The 25,778-nt window shown below is 47.3% G+C and overlaps 1 protein-coding gene across 4 annotated transcripts in view; it reads right to left on the reverse strand.

Moving 5' to 3' along the window:
• Positions 1-25,778, reverse strand: part of PDE2A (phosphodiesterase 2A) — a 374,843-nt gene that overhangs the window by 246,581 nt on the left and 102,484 nt on the right. Inside the window, exons 1-2 of one of the 4 annotated variants that reach the window (XM_083736326.1) lie at positions 15,914-16,019; positions 15,617-15,680 (exon numbers count right to left, since the gene is read on the reverse strand). In XM_083736326.1, coding sequence (XP_083592452.1) covers positions 15,617-15,680; positions 15,914-15,939 — 90 coding nt within the window. In that variant the 5' untranslated portion in view covers positions 15,940-16,019. Of the gene's footprint in view, positions 1-1,756; positions 2,232-15,616; positions 15,681-15,913; positions 16,020-25,778 lie in introns of those variants that run through there. The other 3 variants (XM_083736325.1, XM_083736327.1, XM_083736328.1) reach the window with 3 other exon arrangements.

Raw genomic sequence — 25,778 nt, forward strand, 5'->3', positions numbered from 1 at the left:
GGACTACGACCAGTGGCGTAGCGTGGGGGGTGCAGAGGGGGCTGGCCGCACTGGGCGCAACATCTGGGGGTTAGGGTTAGGGGGCGCAAATCCACGGGTTAGGGGGCACAAATTACTTGCCTTGCCCCGAGTGCTGACAACCCACGCTACGCCACTGACTACGACTTGCAACAGGTTGTCAAAGGCTGCCTTGGAAGCCTACAGCTGCTACAGAGCTGCTTCCTCTTAACCTTGCACCTCGCCAGCACTGACCAAAAGCACGTTGCATGTATACGTTGCAGCAAATGAACATCTCTGCCAGAATCACACAATCTTGGTCTGGAACGGACTCCGGTCAGAAAATCAGGGAACTGGAAGAGATCCACAGCCAGCATGGCTTCCGCCCATCAAATCACATCACCCACAGGCTGCTGCTGCAGGCAGAGAGCAGAAGGGATGGCATTTGTGCCAAGATGCTCCAGCGATCAGACCATTTTTCAGAAAACAGGACTGAGCCACATGCTGCTCCAAAGAGCTTGAGGAGGCACAAGCGCAATTCTCTCCCCCTCTCCATGGTAACCTCACAACAGCCCTGTGAGGGAGGCTGGGCAGAGAGATGGGGACGGGCTCAAAGTCACTTGGTGGGCTTCATGCATAGCTGTCAACTTTCCCCTTTTCTTGTGGGGAATCCTATTTGGAATAAGGGAATTTCCCTTAAAAAAGGAAAACATTGACAGCTCTGGCTTCATGGCTGAGTGGGGTTGAGTACCCTAATCTCCCTAATGCTAGTCACACACACTAATGACTGTAACATGCTGGTGCCAGAGCACAACAATGGGAATGGAACAAATAAACACCCCCCCCTCCAATAAATAAATAAATAAAACCACAACCGCCCACATTAGCAGTCTAAAACGTTACAGGGTTTCAACGGGAAGTGCCCCAGTTTGGAAAAGTCGCAGTACACCCACCCTGAAACTTTTGCAAGCTCAAACAGAATTAAAGTGGGATTGCGTCTAACCTCCCTGATACCATCAAGGGCGCAAATCATGACAACCGTACAATAAAAGAGGCCTCTAGGAGGAGGTCTCCCCGGCAGACGTTTCATCCCCAACCTGAAAAGCAGCGCAGAACAGGAAGGAAGGGAACACCCAAGTCCAAAAACTTTTACGCTCAGAATCATTTTCAGAGAATCTCAGGGCCAACGGTGAACAGTTATTTTCCTGTTTTAGGCATAGGGGGTGTTTCGCTGTGATGCCCACGCGGAATCGGAGAGATCTGGGGGCAACAGCGGGAATATGCCCTGGCAGGGCAGAGTGAGGATTAAGGTGGGTGGATCTGCCGGGATCCCTGACGGATCAAGCACTAAGGAGCAGCCGTTCTCGCTCCCAGAAGACAAGGAGGAAATGTTCCTCCGGCTGTCCTGAAATGCTCAGCCTCGCCACCCACCATGCTCCGTAATGCTCGCTAGTGCTCAGTCAGTCACCTCGACTTCCCCAGCAGGAAAACGCACACGCAACCGGAGCACAGTTGTTACGCTTACACACGTGCACAAAGCCCTAAAGCAGAAAGGCAGGCGGGAAGCAATTCTGGAGCCCTCTCGGGAACAGCAAGCTAAAGTCGGGCGTTCCTTCTCCCCGAAAAGGATGTGAATCGCAACTATAAGAGACTAGGACAAGGAAAAGAGGGAGGCAGGGTTGCAAGCTGGAGAGGCAGGGAGTTTGGGAGGCGCAGCCGAGCGCCCCTCAAAGCGCATCGAGTAAAAACGGGTCCTTACACTCTCGGAGAAGGTGCCCATGTCCGGAGCCCATCACCTGCGATCCGGCCAGCCTGCTGGGTCCCTGGAAAGTGGTGCTGAGGCTGCGGGGAGACGGGGCTCAGCTCGGCTGCCCTGGAAGAGGGAGTCTCGTCCTGCCCATTTCCTCCAAGCTCCGGCTGGAACCGCTGCGGTCTGCAAGGCGGCTCTCCCTCGGCGCGAGAGCGCGCGGCTGCCTCTCTCTGTGCGAGGACGATGCAGGAGTGTGTGCGCCCGGGCGAGGGAGGCAGGAACGGGGCGCCGAGCCAAGCCAACCCCCCCCCCCCCGCTCCCCAACTCATCAGCCGTGCCTCGCGCGGGAGCCTCGTTCACCAGGACCAGCCTGGGTTTTTGCGTGAGTTAGGAAGCAAGGTCCACGAGCGCTTTCCTGCACAGAAAGCGAGAACGCAGCTTCTCTCCACCCGCCTCTCTAAGTGAGACTGAAGCTCTCTTTCATATTGCAGAAGGAGCTGTGGCTCAGCTGCTTTGAATGCAGAAGGTCTCAATAATATATCCAGGCAGGGCGGGGAAACCCTGGACAACCTGCTGCCAGCCAGAGTAGACATTACTGAACTAGATGGACACCATGGCTCTATATCATAGAATCATAGAGTTTGAAGGGGTCCCCATGATCATCTAGTCCAACCTCTGCAATGCAGGACTATGCGATTTTACCATACGGGGATCAAACCTGCAACCTCGGCATTTATCAGCACCACGCAGCCAATTGAGCTACCCAGGTATAACTCAGAACAAGGCAGCTCCTGCTCAATTCAACTCTATTTTCTTTTTTGTAGAACCACAGAGACTAGAATCTGTTGTTGTTGTGGTGGTGGTTGTGGTTGTGGTTGTGGTTGTTGTTGTTAAGGGGAAGGTCCCAAGTTCAGTTCCACCACTGGCCTCTCCAGATAGGACAGGGAAAGAGCCTTCTCTGATACCCTGGAGAGCTGCTGCCTGTCTGTGTGGACAACACCAAGCAAGACTGACCAGTGTTCTGATTCAATGTAAGACACTTACCTCTATTCCTATGAAATCAGTGACTTGCATTATGTGCAACCAGCCCCTTCTCACAGAGGCACATGGCGGCAGGGGTTTTGTAGGGCGAGATGTCAGCCAGGGACTGCTCTGTGGCTTGACTCTGGAAGCAAAAGTTAGCAGCCCACAGAAAATTCTCCTCATCTCTACATGTCCCCTATTCCTGGGTGGTCTAGGGCCAGTCACTGCATCTCTCGGGTTGTTGTGGGGATTAAATGGGGAGGGGGGAGAAGAGGAGACCCACCTACGCTACCTTGAGCTCCCTAGAGGAAAAGGTGGGCTAGAAATGCAATACAGTGGTACCTCGGATTACATACGCTTCAGGTTACAGACACTTCAGGTTACAGACTCTGCTAACCCAGAAATAGTACCTCGGGTTAAGAACTTTGCTTCAGGATGAGAACAGAAATCGTGTTCCAGCGGCGCGGCGGCAGCAGGAGGCACCATTAGCTAAAGTGGTGCTTCAGGTTAAGAACAGTTTCAGGTTAAGAACGGACCTCTGGAATGAATTAAGTACTTAACCCAAGGTAGGTAAAGGTAAAGGTACCCCTGCCCGTGCGGGCCAGTCTTGACAGACTCTGGGGTTGTGCGCCCATCTCACTTAAGAGGCCAGGGGCCAGCGCTGTCCGGAGACACTTCCGGGTCACGTGGCCAGCGTGACAAAGCTGCATCTGGCGAGCCAGCGCAGCACACGGAAATGCCGTTTACCTTCCTGCTGGTAAGCGGTCCCTATTTATCTACTTGCACCCGAGGGTGCTTTCGAACTGCTAGGTTGGCAGGCGCTGGGACCGAGCAGCGGGAGCGCACCCCGCCGCGGGGATTCGAACCGCCGACCTTTCGATCGGCAAGCCCTAGGCGCTGAGGCTTTTACCCACAGCGCCACCCGCGTCCCATTAACCTGAGGTACCACTGTACTAATAATTCTGCGGCATAGGAGGGGAGGGGCCTGACTGCCTGAAATCAGTTCACCATCAACTCCCTGCATCATAGAGTTGGGAGGTACCCAGGGGTCATCTAGCCCAAGCCTCTGAAATTCAGGAATGCATACTTCTCCAGGTACTTGTCTGAAATGCTTCTTCGCAGAATAAGCCTGCAGAACTCACTGCCACGGGAGCACACATGAGTGGAGATCATTTTGCTGCAACAGAAATCTAGTTCACTGAAAGGTGTCCCTGCCCATAACTTGTGCTCAGACCAGGCATAGGCAAACTCGGCCCTCCAGATGTTTGGGGACTACAACTCCCACCATCCCTAGCTAACAGGACCAGTGGTCAGGGGTGATGGTAACTGTAGTCTCAAAACACCTGGAGGGCTGGGTTTGGAGATGCCTAGTTTAGACACACACCCTTATGAAATCAGGCATGCTCTTTCAAGAGAAAGTTGGGGGGAGAAGTGACTCTTATCATCTCCCCCAATGCTACAATTCGGGGTCACTCCAGGCCTCTTTAAAGGGTGCTTTTATTATCTTCTTGTCCTGATGCTATGAGACCAACTAATTCCTCAACACTGCCCCTGTCAGTGGAAACCGCCCTCCCTGCAAGGTCACTCACAAGGTTGGTCAGGGGCTTGGCTATCCGTCCCCTGCAATGTCAGGGGCAGATCTATATGAAATGGCATGTGTGTAAAATATCTAGGTTCAAATCCCTACTCAGCCAAGGTGGCCAGTGAATTTGGGCCAGTGACAGCCTCTCAGCCTTGTGAGATATTCTCAATTCACGTTTTGCTATTTCCTCCTTTCTTCCAAGCCCTTGTTAAATCTCAGCTGGTCTGTAAGCTCCTTAGGCAGCCACACCGGTTTTCTTAGATGCCTCTCACTTCTCTTTCTTGCTGGTATCGTCTGCATTCGGGCCTTCAATATTTCACCCATACTCCCATCCATTCTGAATGAGTCTATGATGCCATGTTACATATGCACATGATGGGAGCTGAAGCTCGCAGAATTTTCCTGCAAGTTTGCTAGAGAGAACTCTAAGAAACACTCCCTTTGTGCCCTGACAGTAGGAGGACTTAGCTGTAGCTTCTCTTACCTGCCTGGGCAAAACCTCTTCCCATCTCTTTCTGCTTGGCCAGCAGTTTAGTCTAGGTCCATGTCTCCTCTGACACATTAGAAGAGTTTGTTTGGACTTGATATCCCGCCTTTCACTACCCGAAGCAGCTAACATTCTCCTTTCCCTTCCTCCCCCACCACAATCACTCTGTGAGGTGAGTGGGGCTGAGAGACTTCAAAGAAGTTTGACTGGCCCAAGGTCACCCAGCAGCTGCATGTGGAGGAGCGGAGACGCGAACCCGGTTCCCCAGATTACGAGACTACCTCTCTTAACCACTACACCACACTGTAGTCATCTGGTCAAAAGAGTCACCTAGTCCAGCCCCCTGCGATGCAGGAACCACGGCACAGGAATCCCTGACAGATGCCCATCCCACCTCTGTTTGAAAGCCTCCAAGGAAAAAGACTCCACCACTTTCCGACGGAGCCTATTCCACTGTCAACATCATCCCGGGACATCAGGAAATCCAAAAATGGTGATCTCAGCATTGCCATGTATCTTCTACCTTACCACCCTGTCCTTTTTCAGAGACCTGTCCAAAGTCAATAACCTAAGGTTACCAGATTTTTTTCAATGAATCTGGGGACTAAATGTATGTATGTATGTATGTATGTGATGTTGATGCTGCAGCAATGGCAGTGGCGGAGGGATGGCCAACGCCTTGACCTCAACCACCATGTTTCCCCTTCCTCTGAGGCTTCTATCTCCTTTCTCCATGAGCCTGGATGACAACAAGACTTGGGCAGCGCAATGCCTCCTTTCCCATCGGAGCAGCCCCAATCCCATTCCTACTTGCGTGCAAGCGGGAGAGGGCAGGGATTCCTCGGCTGGGAAGGGAGGCTTCCCGTTGCCTAAATGAGAGATCCCTGCCCCCTCCTACTTGCACTCAAGCTCTGATAGGCAGCGTGAAGCCTCCCTTCACAGCTGAGAGATCCCCGCCCCGCTTGCACGCAAGTAGGAGTTGGGAGGCTGCTCCGATAGGCAGCATGAAGCCTCCCTTCAAAGCTGAGTTGCTGGGGTCAGGGAAGGTGAGGCAGCCCGGAAGCTGCATCTTGGAGCCCCTGCACCACCATCACATGGGGACTTGTGAGCAGCTCCTGAAGCCAGCCAGAGCCAACTCCTCCGGGCTGCTGAGACTGCCGCCGCTGCGTTTCCCGGGGACATTAGATGAAATCCGGGGACATTCCAGGGATGGTATTTGTCCGGGGACTTATTCGCAAATCCGGGGACTGACCCAGGGAAACGGGGACATCTGGTAACCCTACAATAACCCAGCTTGTGTTGCTCCAGGTACAAGAGTGTGTCAATATCACAAATGTGAGATTTTCAGAAGGCTCTTCCCAGGCCCCTCTGCTAACAAAGCGCTTCTCAAAGTGGGTGCAAAGCCATTTATTTAAGAGTGGATAGCCCAGCTCTGCTCATCTGACACCTCTCTCTCTCTCTCTCTCTCTCTCTCTCTCTCTCTCTCTCTCGGCATTGCTTTTTCTGCCTGCCAAACTAGAAGCAACAGGAGCGGCACCATGCTGCCTCCCAGTGTGCGCACGACCCCCTGGATGGTGAGCAAAACACCACCAGAACCAAGCATGGGAATCTTTGCCTCCCGGCTGAGATCAAGTTGGAGAAGCTTCAGGGAAGAGCAAACAAGATGAGCCAGGAGAGGGAGCGATTCCCCTGCGAAGAAAGGTTGCAGCATTTGGGAGTTTTTAATATAGAGGAAAGCAAGGAAGCAACCTGATAGAAGTTTATATGTTGGAAATGTAAAGAGAAAGAAGGTTCTTTTTATCATATGTGGAGGTCTTGTAGTAAGATTAAAGCTTACTGGGAAATGATATAGAATGAATTGAAAAGGATGTTTAAAATAACATTTGTGTAAAACAAAGAAGAAGAAGAAGAAGAAGAAGAAGAAGAAGAAGAAGAAGAAGAAGAAGAAGAAGAAGAAGAAGAAGAAGAAGCTTTTCATTGGGGAATTATAGGGACAGAACTACCTAAACTGTATAGAAACTTATTCATGTATAGGTGGCAAGAATGTTACTCACCCAAAAATGGAAAGAAGCAGAAGTACCAGCAAAGGAAGAATGGATACAAAAAGTTATGGAATATGCAGAAATGATGAAACTTACCGGAAGAACATTGGCAGGATTATTGCAATAACCTGCAATTTTATAAGAGTGTATATATTTAAAGTCAGTGGCGTAGCATGGGTTGTCAGCACCCGGGGGAAGGCAAGTAATTTGTGCCCCCTAACCCGTGGATTTGCGCCCCCAACCCTAACCCCCAGATGTTGCGCCCGGTGCGGCCAGCCCCCCCTGCACCCCCCATGCTACACCACTGTTTAAAGTAGATAAATAAATGAGCAAATTAAATTAATTTGGATGTACAGAAGATATTAAAAATAAATTTAAGGAAATGGAGAAAGAGGGGGGAGGAAGTCAAGTTTTGAAATGTTAAAATGATTGTAATGAGTGAAATGTATAAACCCGAAAAATATAAATAAATTTTATATATTAAAAAAAAAGTTTATAAGATTGTGCATGGCTGAGAAAAGAAGGGAGAGCGAAAGGTTTTCCTTTGTCTTCATAGCACTAGAACTCATGGACTTCCAATTAAGCTGAACATTGAAAGATTCGGGACACAGAAAAGGAAGTGTTCCACACAGCACATAAACAAACTGTGGAACTCCCTGCCACAAGAGGCAATGATGGCCACCAACATGGATGGATTTAAAAGAGGATTGGACAATTTCATGGAGGAGGAGACCGCTATTGGGTGTGCTGCTTCTGAATACCAGTTGCTGGAAACCACAGGAGGGGGAGAGTTGCTCTTGTGCTCAAAACCTGCTTGCCAGTTTCCCATATAGGTATCTGACTGGCCACTGGGAGAACAGGATGCTGGGCTAGGTGAATCTAACTGAGTGTCCTGCATTGCAGGGGGTTGGACTAGATGAACCTTGGTGTCCCTTAAAGGTAAAGGGTCCCCTGACGGTTAGGTTCAGTCGCAGAGGTTGCGGCCCTCATCTCGCTTTACTGGCCAAGGGAGCCGGCGTACAGCTTCCAGGTCATGTGGCCAGCATGACTAAGCCACTTCTGGTGAACCAGAGCAGCGCACGGAAACGTGGTTTACCTTCCCACCAGAGCGGTACCTATTTATCTACTTGCACTTTGACGTGCTTTCGAACTGCTAGGTTGGCAGGATCAGGGACTGAGCAATGGGAGCTCACCCCGTCGTGGAGATTCAAACTGCCGACCTTCTGATCGGCAAGCCCTAGTCTCAGTGGTTTAACCCACAGCACCACCCGCGTCCCCCTGGTGTCCCTTACAACTCCACAGTTCTATGATTCTGTGAACCATCACCTGATCTAGCAAGGCTGCCCATTGGCCTAATCCAGGAGGCTCTTTGAATGGTCTTCATTTATCCTGGATGAAATACCAATTACAGTGGTACCTCGGGTTAAGAACTTAATTCGTTCTGGAGGTCCATTCTTAACCTGAAACTGTTCTTAACCTGAAGCACCACTTTAGCTAATGGGGCCTCCCACTGCTGCTGCATGATTTCTGTTCTCATCCTGAAGCAAAGTTCTTAACCCAAAGTACTATTTCTGAGTTAGCAGAGTCTGGAAGCTAAAGCGTCTGTAACCCAAGGTACTACTGTAATACGTTTGCTTGGGAAAATCCACCTGTGAGAATATATTGCATGAAAACAGTGGGTTTCCCTGGACTATATGGAACTGGCGGAAATGACTGGCAGAATCCGAGACCAGGGAGAAGAGACGGTGGAGGAAGATTGGAAGAAATTTAAAGACTATTTACAAAAGTATTGTAAGATCAATGAATGTTTTAAAATGATGTTGGAATGAATTTATGTGACTCTAGCAGAAATGTAACAAAGATTTAAGAAAAATAGACTGTTAATTGGTGAAAGGAGGGAAAGTAAAATTATATTAGTATCAAGATAAATTCTCAGGACAAAAATTTGAAAAGAGGGAAAGGATTTTCTGAAATGGATAATTGACTTAGAATACAAGAAAGGGAGGTGTGAGGAGGTCAGGGAAACAAGCTAATGAAAGGAAAGTAATGGGAAGATTTGTTGTATTTTTTTTCCTCTTTTTTCCTTTTTGTATTTTATTTTTCTTGTTTAAAAGGATGTTTTCTGGAGTTCTTTTTTTGTACTTCTAAAACTTTAATAAATATCTTTTTTAAAAAAAAAACAAAACACCAGTGGGTTTCCCCAGCAGTCCCTCTTGAAACCTCCAGAGTCTGTTCAGCCTGGCTTTCCGCAGATAAAGCTTGCCAGTCGTGCCCCCTCGGCCAGCTCCAAGAGCAATAAAATAGCCACACATCCCATTAAGCAGAACAAACAAGAACACCTCCGCTCTCTGCTGCCACCGCCTGCCTGCCAGCCCCGCTGTCTTCCTGAGGTTCCAGTTACTCTCCCCAGCAGGAGAGCAGCGTGTTGCCAGAATAGAACGGAATTCCTGACAACCAGGCAGGGCCCGCCTTCCAGGGCTGCTGTGAGTCTTGGATGCCGACAAGCCACACGGGCGGGTGACCTTCTCAGCTGACTGGCGCTGCCTCCTCTCATGCGCATAGCACTCCTTTTGTGGAACAGAACATTTGCCTGCCATAAAACCGGAGAGGCGCAGCCAACAGGAGGATGTCGCCGGTGCAATTTGCCATTTTTTTAATTGGCAACGTGCTTTAGGAGTCTTTAGCAACCCTTCAAGGGCAAAGTCAATTACTCTCATCTAGCAGATAGCGGACTTTATTGCTCTCTGTTACTGGTGCTGTGTGCCGCCAACGGGGATGGCTTGCTGGAAAGGATAAGGACATAAAAAGAGGCTGCTGGATCAGGCCAGTGCCAGCATCCTGTTCTCACGGGCGGCAACAAGATGCCCAGGCTGAGGAACTCCCTCCTGCAGAACTTTCCTGGCACCTTCATCATGCAACGTCTGGGGCACGCAGAAGGCTTTTAAACTCTTCTTAATGTTGTGCTATAATGTTACAGCCTGCTCTGATGCCTTAGGAGGAGGAATGAGCAATGCACACATGCAGAATGATCTGGAACAAAGAACCATAGAACTGTAGAATGGGAAGGGACCTCAGAGGTCATCTAGTCCAACCCCTTGCAAGGGCGGGATTGCAGCTAAAGTATCCTGTATACCAGAAGGAGCGTCTCCATCCCCATCGTTCAGCCCGGACACGAAGGTCCAGCTCCGAGGGCCTTCTGGCGGTTCCCTCCCTGTGAGAAGTGAAGCTACAGAGAACCAGGCATAGGGCCTTCTCGGTGGTGGCACCTGCCCTATAGAATGCCCTTCCATCAGATGGCAAGGAGATAACCAATTACATGAAGGCAGCCCAGTATAGAGGAGTTTTGAATGCTTGATGTTTAGTTGTGTTTTTATATTATAGAGTGGCTGGGGAAACCCAGTAAGATGGGTGGGGTACAGATTGATTATTTATTTATTTATTTATCCTGCATTGCAGGGGGTTGGACTAGATGACCCTCAGAGTCCCTTCCAACTCCAGGATTCTATTGTTGTTGTTGTTAGTAGGAGTAGGAGTATTATACTTGAGAGGTGGGTACCCAACCTCTGTTTAAACACCTCCAATGCATGTTTAAAAACCATTGCTGAATGTCACCTGCTTCCAGACAAGGTACCCCTTGATGCTATCAAGGCCAGTCTATTCCACTGGCAAATAATCCTTCGGAAGCATCTGAACATCCTTATCTCCTCTTTGGAGATGAGCCAGTGGAGGACGACAAGTCCCACGATTTGAGGTTGGCGCAAACATCCTCGAAACCTCAAGCCAAACGATTGCCATCTGGACGAATTGATGAGGTGCGGAGCTGGGGTGTCTCGCTCCATGTGAAGGGGACACAAAGTCCAGACCCAGTTCTGCGGCACGGAAAGGTTATGAGCACAGAATGTTTTCAAAAAATATTGACAAGCTGGAAGGTGTGCTGAGGAGGGAGACTGAAAATGATTTGGAAACCCAGCCTTATAAGGAATGGTGGAGAGAACTGCGCATATTTAGTTTGTGAAAGAGAAGGCTGAGAGGAGATATGATAGCCATCTAAAGAGCTGTCGTGTGGAAGATGGAGCAAGCCTGTTTTCGGCTACTCCAGAAGGGAGGATTTGAACCAATTAATTCAAATGACAAGAAAGGAGATTCTGACTCAACATTGGGAAGAACTTTCTGAGGGTGAGAGCTGTTTGACAGTACAGCAGACTCTCTCAGAAGGTGGATTCTCCTTCGTCCGAAGTTTCTGAGCAGAGGTTGGATGGCCATCTGCCAGGGGTTCTTTAGCTGTGTTGTAGGGGGCTGGCCTAGATGACCCATGGAGACCTCCTGCAACTCTACAATTCTATGGGGAAAAGATGTTTTCAAAAGTGCTAGGAAAATGTGCAGCACAGAAGGGAGAAATCACAGGGACTGAGTTGGCTGGTGGTCATAAGGTCTAGTTCAGAAGGTGCTCATCAAAAAGAGATCTAAAGTAGACAAACGTGTTCTAGGTCTTTGTTCACCTGATATCATTGATGGGGACTTCATGTAACATTGAATTAATCTATGGAAAAACTTCTGGGAAATGATATGTAATGAGATGAAAAAGATGTTGAAATATACATTTATTAAGAAACCAGAAGCATTTTTATTTGGCATTGTAGGAGATATCAATAGACAGGATTGTAAATTGTTTTCATATGCAATGACAGCAGCGAGAATATTATTGGCACAAAAATGGAAGCAAGAAGAACTACCGACGAAAGAAGAATGGAGGATGAAGTTGATGGACTATGCAGAATTAGATAAATTAAATTAACAGGAAGGATTTGAAACCTGCGGGATCAGAGATTCTAAGAAGACTGGAGTAAATATATGAATTATTTGAAAAGTAATTGTGATGGACAGATTATGCTAGCAGGACTGCAAGAGGTTTTGTAAGGCAGATTTTTTGAAATACTGCAAAAAAGACTATGAAGAGAATTATTAGTGAAGGATAATTAAATGTAATATAGAAATTAAGAAATGCAGAATAAGTGACGAAGAATGGAAAATCATCAGAGGTGTTGACGGAAGTCTAAAATATTGTATAAGATGAGAAGATGTGTTGTATGACTGTTGGAACTGATATGTTAAAAAATCAATAAAAATGTATGTGTATAGATAGATAGATGATAGATAGATAGATAGATAGATAGATAGATAGATAGATAGATAGATAGATAGATGAATTAATCTATGGAATTCAGAAGGCGTGACAAGGGCTGCTAGCTGAGGAGGGTGGGAAAGAATGTTTGTTACACCAATTCATGGAGAAAAGGAGGAGGAGAATATCAATGGTAATCATCAATTATAGCTTTGTAGAATCCCCAGGTTCAGGGGCAATCTTTCACCTCTTAGAGGGCAAGGAGTTATTTATTGCTTGTGGGCTTCCTGGAGACACTGGACCAGCCAAATAGTCCTCACTGTGGCCATCCCGATGCCTGTGGGAAGCTCGCAAATGGGACCTGCCAAGCCCTCAAGCATCTTGGTTACTGTTGTCTGCATCACAGGGGGTTGGACTAGATGAGTCTATGTGGGATGTGAAACACAAGAGCAGTCAAGTACAACATTCCTAGAGTGAACATGTTTACACATGGGGAGGAATGTTTGTCCAGCCAGGAGGTAAACTTCTTGTTTCCTTCTGGGCTGGGACAGACTTCCTCTACATGTGACCAGAGGTGGGCGTGGCCTCACCTGTGCAGGTAAAAAAATACCTGAGCGGAGGCCGCCATCTCTCTCTGACTCCATTCGTCAAAGAAGCAACATCTGCTTAGCCTAAGATGCTCTCTTGGCTTCCAGCCAAGAGAGGACAAAGGGACTGTCTCCTTATGAGATAGTTTCCAGGTGTATGTTACTTATCTAAGCTAAGTCTGCCTTCTGGGATCCTATTGTGAACAGAATGATGTGTGAGTAAACCTTTTTATACTTTAAAGAAGACTGTATCATGTCTTATCTTTTTATGAGGGAATAAGGGGGAAATACCAGGACAGTTATTATAGAGGCTTTAGCGAGCCTGAGCAAACGCATCCGCTGCAAGTTTAAAAAGGGGAATGTTACTCTGCTAAATTGTGAACTTGTTAACACAAGTTGGAAAGGCTATAATCAGACAATATATCGTCTTCTGCATCCCTGAACATTCCCACAGCCTTTACAACTCTTATGAGAAGCAGGCATGGCTTTTGATTCCTAGAACTCTTCTGCCGGCAAATGTTGTAGAACGCCTTTGCATTCAACGCCTTTGCATTCTTGCTGGAATCTACCCAAAATAAACTTGCATGCACTACCCCACATGTCAAAGGGCCCAGTTATGATTCCTTATTTAAAATAATAAAAAACCCTGTATTTTATTGATATTCAGATATAACAGAACTAAGAAAATAATAACATTATTGCCAGTCCACTCCCTCCTCCAAAGTACAGAGACGGCATTAAAAAATAGTACATTGGAATCAAGATGCAAAGTGCTGCCACACAGCAAGAAAAAATCAACACAAAATGTTCTTCCACAGAGTCCAGTGAGAAGCTAGTGCACGGAAGCCATCTTCAATAAAATATTGAATAAACTTTAATAAAATTAAACCACACCATACAGAAAGCGGTGTTTCTCTTTCCAATATGGGGTTCTCTCTTTAGGGTGATGTTAGCTTATCTGTAAGAATTAACTACTGACCAAATGGCCAACTCCCTGCGCACAACACAACAGCTTTCAAGAAAGGCCAAAGTTTTGCACCAGCAATGCAGAATCACAGAATTTGACGATTCACCCCAGGAACCAGCCTGCGGGTTTCTAAAGACCCAGAGCTGCCTGTGGAGAGCCAGTGCGGCGTAATGGTTAGAGCGTCAGATTATGACTTGGGAAACCAGGGTTCAAAACCATGAAGTTTCCTGAGTGTGACCTTGGGGGGGGGGCAGTGATAGAATCACAGAATTGTAGAGTTGGAAGGGGACACACAAGGGTCATCTAGTCATACTTCGCCCAACGTGGGACTTGAATACACAACCCTGACATTAAGGGGTCTCATGCTGTACCAGTTGAGCTATCTGTCCCTGCCTCTCAGCTTAACCTACCTTGTAGGGTCGTTGTGGGAACTAAATGAGGAGGGGAGAGAACCGTGTACACTACCTTGAGCTCCTTGGAGGAGGAAGGGAGGGATATCAAAATAATAATAATAATAATAATAATAATAATAAAGATTTGCCACCCATCATGCACACAGCTTTGGGGTGCTGACGGGTAGAGAAGCAGGTGCTTGGAAATAAAAGAATGGTGTGTGTGTGTGTGTGTGGCCCGCAGAGTCCTCTGGGTGCTTGCAGAGGAGGAGAGGGAGATACAGAGGCCAAGCCAATGCTCTGAAGCTGCTTCTCTGCTTTCCAACAGCAGCCAGCAACTTTCAGAGACTTCCAGGGCTCTGCTCTGCTCTGCTCGCAGGAGCGGTGCTGTGCAGAGCACGCCTGCATTGCAGCGAGCCTGCTCTGCCTGCGGCTGGCAGGAGCGCGCCACGCGCCTCCCGGGCCCTGCCGAGCCGCCGCGAGGGTCGTGGCTGGCAGCCTCGGTGCCCCGCGAAAAGGGGGGGGGGCATGCATGGGGTGGTCCTGCCCGCGGCGCAAAGAGCTCCTCCATTGACAAACTCAAGCAGGGGAAAATCAGGCAAGGAGAAGAGGCGACGGAGCCCCATGGACTGTCCAATAAGAGGAGAGGGAGGGAGGGAGGGAGGGAGGGAGGGAGGGAGAGTAGGAAGGAGAAGACATAAAGGAGAGGGAAAGGATAAATAATGTGAATAAAAGGTGTTTTAGCCAACAGAGGGAGGAAGGGAAGGAAGGAAGGAAGGAAGGAAGGAAGGAAGGAAGGAAGGAAGGAAGGAAGGAGAGGGGATGTTGTTGGTCAATTACAAACAGGACTTGCTCGCTTCTGAAATAGCAAGAGAGCGCACTCCCCCTACTCAAAACTCAACCGGGCAGAGATGGACCAGCAGTCCGAGGTCTTTCCCCTTGCTTAGTTGAGAACAAATCTTTGGGCGCTGATATGCTAGCGGGACAACAAAACTGTCAAAGCTTCGCAGTGCCTCTGGATGAACCCTGCTTTGGGGGCCGCGTTAACAAGCGCCACCCTTTGTCCCAGCCAGCTACGAAATGATCTATTAGGGATGGGGTCAAAGGATCGCCTTCAGAAGAGTTGCTTTCTGTTTATGCCACGCATGACCTTCACTGTGCTTGCGCCATGCGTCCACTTAGGAAGAATCAAAGAGTTGGAAGGGAGCCCCCCCCCCGCAAGGGGTCGTTCAAACCGCCTGCAATGCAGGAATCACAGAGAGTTTCCAAGTGCTAAGATGCTTTGGAATATATTTTTGAGACATCCCAAAGTCATTTGCGAAGTTAGCCGCGAGTTGCTGGATGGAAGGAAGGATGGAAGTGGCATTCGAAAGGGACATTCCCTTATTCCGAATAGGATTCCTCGCAAGAAAAGGGAAAAGTTGACAGCTATGCTTAGAACACAGTAAAACGAGTTAATTTGGGGGGGGGGGTCGTGGGGAGACCAACTTGGCCGGTCGCCAACCAGAGTTCCTCAACCGCAATCAAGAGTTCACCGGGCCACGTACAGAGCGCCGCCAGAACATGCAAAAGGCGGACACCCCGAGCACGCGAAGAGAGTCACCACCGTTGGGGACCACCCTGCCCCACCCCCGAAAAAAAGGGGGGAACCGAAAAGAGCGACCTACCTGTAGCGTGTCCGAGCCTCGGGCCGCCGCCTCCTCCGCCTTCAGGAAGACCTGCTGGCCCCGTCTGAAAAAGTGAAGGGCAGCAATGAGAATGTGCGGCAGGATCAGGACCATCCTGTCCCCACGCCTGGCTTGCAGAAGCAGCCGGCTGAGGACCGAGCGCGGCCGCCGCTGGAGCCGGGAGACTTTTGCAAGCGAGAGACAGAGAGAGAGATACAGAGAGCGCGCGCCCGTCCCCCCCCCCTCCCGGTGGCCGGCCTGACTCTGTCACACACACACTTGGCTTGTCATGCACACCTGCTCCCGGGAGCGCGGCTGGGCATCGCTCTCTCGCTGCCACGCAGAGGGAGAAGCAAAGAGGAAGACTTCGCAGGCTTGATGCAAGAAGCAGCAGAGCCCAGGGGCTTCTCCGGGTCCTAAAAACCTGGAGAGACGGAAAGAGGGGCTACCTCCATCCCCCAGACCTCAGCGCCTGCTGCTGTAGAAGTCCCGTTGCTTATATTTGTTTTTTTACACCATGGCTTTCTTACCGATCGCTCATAAGCAGTGATTCTTACGCAGCTTTTTATTTTATTTTGACAACCCCGCCCAGAAGCACCCAATGTCTCTTTAACTGCATGCAACTTTTCAGGTTTTGAACAATGGCACCCTCTAATAATAATAATAAAAATAAAATTAATTAATTATACCCTGCCCTTCTGGCTGGGCTTCCCCAGCCACTCTGGGCGGCTTCCAACAAAATATTAAAATACAGTAATGCATCAAACATTAAAAGCTTCCCTAAACAGGGCTGCCTTCATACGTCTTCTAAAAGTCAGACAGTTGTTTCCTTCCTTGACATCTGGTGGGAGGGTGTTCCACAGGGCGGGTGCCACCACCGAGAAGGCCTTCTGCCTGGTTCCCTGTAACTTGGCTTCTCGCAGCGAGGGAACCACCAGAAGGCCCTTGGAGCTGGACCTCAGTGTCCGGGCAGAACGATAGGGGTGGAGATGCTCCTTCAGGTATACAGGACTGAGGCCGTTTAGGGTCCCCACATCCCCCCAGAGGCCTAGGACCATGGGCGTAGCCAGGATTGATGTTTTTGGCGAGGCAGGACTTACAGAAATGAACTAAGAATATTCAGTCCAAGCAAAATAGAGACTGGGAGGCAGTCCTTCCAGAAACTAGCAGAGACCTTTTTGTGTGTGTGTGACCACACACTGACCACCCTCCACTCCAGATGTCTTGGCCCACAATTCCCATCCCCCTCCCCCGCCAGCTTGGCCATGCTCCCATTTGTGTGGGAGTTGTAGTTTACAACACCAAGTGGGGGAAGGCTGTGCAGTGCAACGGCAAAGAAGCGAGTAAACCGGGGAGTCAGGTCGACAGTTCCCGAAAGGATTTTGTGGTTTCGGATTTCCTTGATGGGGAAATGGTGCTCAGGAAGAGGTGTAACAGCAGGTGCTAGTCTAGATCTAGTATGGATCATGGCATCAGTGCAGCTGATCTCCAACCCTGGTACAAGCTCTTATCTCATACATGACCTGCAGAGAAGAACAACTAGCTTCTGGACCACCTTATCTGCAACTAGTTCCAGAAAAGATCAGCGTGCTAATCCTTGCCTTTGCCAGGAAGATCTAGTTATCAGACTCCTGTAGGCAGGAACCAGGCCTCAAATGGAAATGGAAGATTGCTTTTAAGGTCAATTTACGATTCAGGAACTGCAATGATAAGACGCGGTCTTCTGCGCCATCCTCACTTCAGACTTAATCTTACAGAAAGGCAGTAGTAAGCCAGAAGGAACCAGCAGCAATTCAAAGCAAGCCTTTCTCCATAGAAGTTCAAATTTAATTTAGTATATGTAAACCTGAGAGGGGTTTCCCCCCCCAGTGGTTAGCTAGCTCACAGCTCCAGTGAAGAAGAGGTTTGAGGTGGTTGCTCCAGCTCAACTGCATGCACTCACAAGCCACTCCTGAGTTCCTATACCAATAAATTAAGAACTTTCATCACTTTGTACCTAAACAAAGTTTTACTGCCTGTGCAACTTTTTCTGAATGCTGTGTGGAAAAGCACATGAATCTGACCTTTGGAGAGTTTGTAAGTGAACCATGTTTAACTTATCAAACATGGTCTTTTTCCATACTAGGGGAAGAGGGGGACTTTGGAAAGAAACTTTTAAAGGGGGGTCTTCATCTGTTTTTGGACCAACCCGCATCATCCCTAGCTAGTAGGACTAGTGGTCAGGAATGATGGGAATTGTAGTCCATAAACTGTTGGAGACCCAAGTTTGGGAACTCTGCTTTATTGTGTATAAGGTTTAAAGGTATACATGCATTTGACAGGAACACACGAAAGGTTCCATTGGCCTGATTGCCTTTGCCTTATCTACTTCTAGCCTAAACAGCTAGTCTAGAGATCATTTATAACCAAGTTAAACATAGTTAATTTTTTACACAACAAATTTCTCTCTCTCTCTCTCTCTCTCTCTCTCTCTCTCTCTCTCTCTCTCTCGTGTGTGTGTGTGTGTGTGTGTGTGTGTGTGTGTGTTTGCAACAGACAAAGGCTACTAACCATACAATGCTTACTCGCATACTAAAGAACTCCAACAGATAACTGGCCCAGTCATTCAACAGGACACACCGCAAGCAAATCAGGATGATTGTAGGATGAGTGATCATTGTTTAACCACCCTGTAAGCAAATCAGAACATATGCTCAATAAAGGCTGGGCATAGTCTAAGTAATGCACAACGCTTTCTGCAGGCAAATAAGATGAGCGGGGGAACAAACACGTCAATGGAGGATGCCTGAGATGAAATAATAAACCATTTGACTCTAAAACTAACAACATGCATGTTTTCCATGTGTCCTTAGAAGGAAGTTCCACACAGTCCAATAGTTTTGTGCATAGGTTTGCAGTCAAACATTAGAGCATGTGGAGCTGAATGTTAGAAGATTCAGGACAGATTAAAAAAAAAAAGATTTCTCCATGCAGCACGTATTTAAACCAGTGTTTTTCAACCTTTTTTGGGCAAAGGCACACTTGTTTCATGAAAAAAATCACGAGGCACACCACCATTAGAAAATGTTAAAAATATTTAACTCTGTGCCTATATTGACTATATATAAAGTAATTCTCTTGAATAGGAATCAAATAAACACAAAGAAAGTATTTTATAATTACTTTATTATGAAATAGTAAGCAAACAGAAATATGAAAAATTATAAAATACTTTATTTTTAAATCTTTTGAATTTTTCAATTTTTCCCACGGCACACCAGACAACATCTCGCGGCACACTAGTGTGCCGCGGAACAGTGGTTGAAAAACACTGATTTAAACTATATGGAACTATTATCTTTCTTTTTTAAAAATAATAATAATAATATTTATTGAAATTTCAACAAAATTACAAAAATAAAAGAAAATAAAACAAAAAATACAAAATACAGAAAAATAAAAACAATTAAAAACAAATCATTTTTTCCATATCTTATCTTTCATTTACTTGTTTCCTTGACCTCCTCACACCTCCCTCTTTTGTATTCTAGTTCAATTAGTTAATTCAGCAAATCCTTTCCATCTTTGTTTTTATCTTAATAATTTATCTTAATATATTGTAACTTTACATTCTGTTAACAATCCATTTTTATATACTCCTTTATAACATTACTGCTAAAACCACATAATTTCATTCCAGCATCCTTCTAACATTCCTTAATTTTACAATGTTTCTGTAGATAATCTTTAAATTTCTTCCAATCTTCCTCCACCGACTCTTCTCCCTGGTCTCGGATTCTGCCAGTCATTTCCGCCAGTTCCATATAGTCCATCAACTTCATCTGCCATTCTTCCTGGGTGGGTAGATCTTGTGTCTTCCAATACTTTGCGATGAGTATTCTTGCTGCTGTTGTTGCATACATAAATAAAGTTCTGTCCTTCTTTGGCACCAATTGGCCGACCATGCCCAGGAGAAAGGCCTCTGGTTTCTTCAGAAAGGTATATTTAAATACCTTTTTCATTTCATTATAGATCATCTCCCAGAAAGCCTTAATCCTTGGGCACGTCCACCAAAGGTGAAAGAATGTACCTTTAGAACTATTGTCTTTAAATGAGGTCTTTAAAAGAGGATTAGACAAATTCATTAGCCTTGATGGCTGTGGACTGCATCCAGGGTCAGAGGAAACAATGAATGCCAGTTGCTGGAAACCACAGGACGGCAGTGTGCTCCTCTGCTCAAATCCTGTCTGGCCACTGTAAGAAGAGGATGTTGGACTTAGTCTTAGAGCTATTGCATGTGAAACTGAACATATCAAGCTGTCCAGTTCTAGCTCAGCACTGCCTGTTCTAAACAGTAGCTGCATTCTCTCCAGATCCCCTGCGAACAAAGTTCTTTCTCCCCATCAAGTGAAACCTGGTCCTTTTCACCAAAGATGCCCAGGTTCACAACCTGGGTCCTCCGACATGCAGAGCAGGTGTTCCCACCTTCAGCTATGGCCCAAAAAACCTATTTAAACCAACAGATACCACATCTAAAGTGGAATTATTTCTAAATGTGCTGAGGATCAAACGTAGCTTGGCTGGAATTAAAAGCTAAAGAGGAGAGCTCTGGAAGTTGACAGATGGAATTTGGAAAGTTCCCAACCTGGTAAAGTTAAGAAAGCTAATGAGAATGGGGAGGACGGGACTGAAACATATAATAATTCAGAGATATGATGCCTCAGTTCTTTAAGGTGTCTTTATAGGTAAAGGTCAAGGGGACCCCTGACCATTAGGTCCAGTAATGGCCAACTCTGGGGTTGCGGTGCTCATCTCACTTTGCTGGCCGAGGGAGCCGGCGTACAGCTTCCGGGTCATGTGGCCAGCATGACTAAGCCGCTTCTGGCAAACCAGAGCAGCGCACAGAAATGCCGTTTACCTTCCCACCGGAGTGGTACCTATTTATCTACTTGCACTTTGATGTTCTTTCAAACCTCTAGGTTGACAGGAGCAGGGGCCGAGCAATGGGAGCCCACCCTGTTGTGGGGATTTGAACCAGTGACCTTCTGATCAGCAAGTCCTAGGCTCTGCAGTTTAACCCACAGCACCACCTGCATCCCCAAGGTGTCTTTGTACTCGATTCCTATTCCAGATTTCATCGGCAAACAATTGGTTTCCAGCTATATGAGCCTGTGAGTTATCGTACATCCAAAACAAATTCAATTACTATTAGGAAAAGGAGGGCCAGATTGCAACATGCAAAGCCCTAGTTCCTGAAATTTGTAGGTGCCTGACCCCTTCATGGGGAATTTTGTGGGTGCTCGGGCACCTATGATTAATCACATAAGAACCACCCTGTAGCTGGATCAGACCAATAGCCCATCTGAACAGAATCCTGTTCTCAGATTAGCCAAGCCAGGTACGCTAGCGGGAAATCTGTAAGATGGACCACAGCACAACAGCGACACTCCCCTCTTGTGGTTTCCAGCAACTGCTGTCCAGAAGCATTTTTGCCTCCAGCTGTGAAGGCAGAGCAAAGCCATCCTGCCCAGTAGCCATTTATGGCCTTCTCCTCCATGAATTTTCCAATCCACTTTTAAAGCCATCCAAGTTGGTGTCAATTGCTGCCTCCTGTGGAAGCGAGTTCCGTAGGCTAACAATGCATTTTCTTTTATCCTGTCTGAATTTTCCAACATTCAGCTTCATTGGATGGCCCTGAATTCTAGTTTTATGAGAGAGGAGAATTCCTCTATTCCCTTTCTCCACACAATACCTACTTATCTACTTGCACTGGTGTGCTTTCGAACTGCTAGGTTGGCAGGAGCTGGGTCAGAGCAATGGGAGCTCACCCCGTCATTGGGATTCGAATCCATAGCTGTCAATTTTCAGATTTGAAAATAAGGGAGCAGTAGCCTCGAAAATAAGGGAGCAGCAGCCTCACCTCTCCCGGGGACAGTCTACGGGATATCTAACAATCCGGGATAGCAGCGGGAAATGGCACTGGAATAAGGGAATTCACCGCAAAAAAGGGGGGGAAGGTTGACAGCTATGTTCGAACCACCAACCTTCTGACTAGCAAGCTCTAGGCTCAGTACAGTGTTTCCCAACCTTTGGTCTTTTTGGACTACAATTCCCACCATCTCTGACCTTTGGTCTTGCTTGCTAGGGATGATGGGAGTTGTAGTCCAAAAACAGCTGGAGACCAAAGGTTGGGAAACACTGGTTTAGACCACAGCACCACCTGCATCCTTGACTAGCCAGTATACATGAGCTTATATCTGAAACTTGTACCTCAGAATGCAAATCTATGGTGATAGCATACTTGGAATGTAGCGTACAATTCTGGTTGACTTGCCTCAAAAAAGGATATTGTGTGGCTGGAAAAGAGGGTGGAACAGTTACAGCACTTGGGGAGTTTTAGTTTAGGGGGGAAAGCAATTAAGGAGGCCCTCAGGGGGTAAATATCTGGCCTGAGGTCACCCAGTAGGGACGTGAACCTGGTTCCCCCCAGGAGCTTCACTAATGAAAGAAGAGGGTGACTAAATCACGTGCAGAGTTCCTTTGCCTCATCATAGCGCAGCAAGCATTGCAGGGGGTTGGTCTGGATGACCCCTGGAACCCCTTTCAACTCTACAGTTCTATGTTTCTATGAAGCAGTCCTCTGCGCAGTGGGGATTAGGAGGCGGGGCACCACGTCAGCCGGGCTCTGGTTCCGACATTTTCATTTTGTGAAGATTACGCACAAAAGGATCAAAACCAATCTTAACCGGTCACCTCGCGTTTAAATTATTGCTGCCCCTCTGAGCCTCGGGGATGAGGGGATTGCAAATAAATAATTCTTTTTCAAAAGCGGGAAGCAAGGATGTGAAATGGACAGGGGGAGCCATCCCCAAGTACTGGGAACAAGATGAAAGCCGTGTCCACTCCGCCCGTGAGTGGCATCCCTTTTAATCATGCAAATCAGCTCGTAGAGAAACACCCTGTACCTCTCGCGCAGAAAGCTGGCGAGACCTGATCAATAAATGAAGTTGATGCAGCCAAACTCTTTGCAAAACAGCACACACAACCCCTCTGGAATAGTCCATCTCGCCTTGGGTTCAAATGGTGCTTTTCCTCTCCATTTTGTTTGTTATTCATTGAATCAAGACAATACAAAACGAATCACCCTGAGCGCACAGGTAATCCAGCGTAATCAAGATTAAATGCTACAAATGAGCCCAGAGTCCCGGGTTTGTGTTCCTTTCCTACGCAGCAAACAAATTTGTCAAACTCTGCAGGGAGTCTCAGCCTGATAACTTGAGGCTGAGCTTCCATTTCATTTCAGAGTTATTGGTTGGCCGTTGAGCCTCTCGCAGATGCTAACTGCATTTGTCAGCCTGGCCACCTGGGCCAAGATCCACGCTTCCTTTCATTATTTGCTTTGAGCGGGGATGTTTGGCAAGTGATTGCTACCCTAAGTAAGGTTAATATGCAGTAATAATAATAATAATAATAATAATAATAATAATAATAATACGTTTTTATTTATACCCCACCCTTCGCGGTTCAAAAACCGGGCTCATGGCGGCTAACAACAAATTTAAAACACTTTAAAGCACTTAATCATAAAAGCAGCATGAAATACAGTATAAAAACACAAATAACAATAAAATTCAACAATCAATTACCGGTAGATAATCGCCAGAGCTAGCTGCCTGAATTGGTCCTACTTGGGCCAGCGAGGAGACCAGGGGAGAATTAGCTGTGGGGTCTCAGAGCGGGTGATCTTCATAAAAGGGGAGGGAAGAGAAGGGAAATAAAAGATCAGGCTGAATTCAAATTAAAGGCCAGGCGGAATAGCTCTGTCTTACAGGCCCAATGGAAGGAGGTTAAATCCTGCAGGGCCCTGGTCTCATGGGACAGAGCATTCCACCAGGTCGGAGCCATCACTGAGAAGGCCCTGGGGAGGATAGTCTGACTTCCTTAGGGCCCAGGAGAGGCAGAGAGAGATCAGAACACAGGGAAAGTCTGCTGGATCAGGCCAATGGCCCATCTGGTCCAACATCCTCTTCTCATGGTGGCCAACCAGATGCCTCAATGGGAAACCCATTAGCAGGATCCAAGCACGAGAGGCCTCTCCCTTCCTGTGGTTTCCATCCACATCCACTGGCATTCAGAAACACTCCTGCCTCTAACTATGGATGCAGAGAGCAAAGCCGCTGTGGCTAGTAGCCATCAACAGCTCTCTCCTCTTTTGTGAATTTGCTGAATCCTCTTTTCAAGTCATCCAAGCTAATGGCCATCACTGCCTCCTGTGGGAGTGAGTTCCATAGGTTAACGATTCCCTGCATGAAGGAGGACTTTCTTTTCTGTGCCCTAAATCTTCCAACAGCATGTGCCCAAACCTTAGACACACAGAAGACTTTACAACATATTTTTTACATATGCATGAGGGTAGAATGAATGACAGGTCCCGAAGCTGACGAAGGTCCATATAGTTAAAGCTCTGGTTTCCCCAGTACAGTGGTACCTCGGGTTACAGACACTTCAGGTTACAGACTCCACTAACCCAGAAATAGTACCTCGGGTTAAGAACTTTGCTTCAGGATGAGAACAGAAATTGCCAGAAGTGACGCGGGGGCAGCAGGAGGCCCCATTAGCTAAAGTGGTACCGCAGGTTAAGAACAGTTTCAGGTTAAGAATGGACCTCCAAAACGAATTAAGTTCTTAACCTGGACCATAAAGAAGGCTGAACGCCAAAGAATTGATGCTTTTGAATTCTGGTGCTGGAGGAGACTCTTGAGAGTCCCATGGACTGCAAGAAGATCAAACCTATCCATTCTGAAGGAAATCAGGCCTGAGTGCTCACTGGAAGGACAGACCCTGAAGCTGAGGCTCCAATACTTTGGCCACCTCATGAGAAGAGAAGACTCCCTGGAAAAGACCCTGATGTTGGGAAAGATGGAGGGCACAAGGAGAAGGGGACGACAGAGGACAAGATGGTGGGACAGTGTTCTCGAAGCTACCAGCATGAGTTTGACCAAACTGCGGGAGGCAGTGGAAGACAGGAGTGCCTGGCATGCTCTGGTCCAGGGGGTCACGAAGAGTCAGACGCAACTAAATGACTCAACAACAACAACATAATGAATGAGGAAGCTTTCCAAACCAGTTCCTTTGTCAAGGTAAAAACAAAAAAAATTCCTTCCAGTAGCACCTTAAAGACCAACTAAGTCAGTTCTTGGTATGAGCTTTCGTGTGCATGCACACTTCTTCAGATACACCAAGGTTGATGGACTTCCATTTCATGCGGCTCAATGTGGTGCCTTCCATAGTTCCAGTTACAGATAGGTAGCCGTGTTGGTCTGCCATAGTCAAAACAAAAAAAATTCCTTCCAGTAGCACCTTAAAGACCGACTAAGTCAGTTCTTGGTATGAGCTTTCGTGTGCATGCACACTTCTTCAGATACACCAAGGTAGTTAAGTACCGCAAATTAGCATCTCCAAAGAAGTTGCTCTGTTGCCACAGAAACAAATGGGTGGGTCCTTTTTCCACCCATTTCACCAGGTTAGTAGGTAGAAGAAGAGAAAAAAATAGCCAGAGGTGTTGAGTGTATGTGAGCCCAAAGCTGGATACTGGAGAGAGACAGAAACATAACTTGATCCGTGCTGAGCATAAACTAGACTTGGGGGCTCCCCTTGAAACCAAGGCAAGATCTGTTGGGGTGTTAATGCCGTGAGCCCCTCCACCCTGTGCTCAAGTTGTATATAAAGAAACCCACATATCCTAAAGACACCACAGTCTCTAGTGACTTTCATTTCAAAGAAACCAAACTCAGAAAAAGCACTTGGAAAAAGCACCAGTGGGAGACCCGTAAGCATCTATTCAAGATACAATATAAATTCAATCAACAAAAAGCCTAGGGGTCAGATGTGTTCTCATAGGTTTCCATGTCTACTCAAGCTCCAAAATGCTGGAAAATCACACCTCATAAATTAATAAATCAATCAATAAATAATAATAATGTTTTAGTTTATACCCTGCCCATCTGTCTGTGTTGTGGTACTAAGAGCCGCACCCGCAATATTGATATAGGGCAGCCTTTCTCAACCGGTGGGTCCCCAGATGTTGTTGGACTACAACTCCCATCACCCCTAGCTAGCAAGGCCAGAGCTCAGGGATGATGGGAGTTGTAGTCCAACAACATCTGGGGACCCACAGGTTAAG

This window comes from Podarcis gaigeae (genome assembly GCF_964106915.1).
Source record: "Podarcis gaigeae genome assembly, chromosome: 4".
Lineage (NCBI taxonomy): Eukaryota > Metazoa > Chordata > Lepidosauria > Squamata > Lacertidae > Podarcis > Podarcis gaigeae.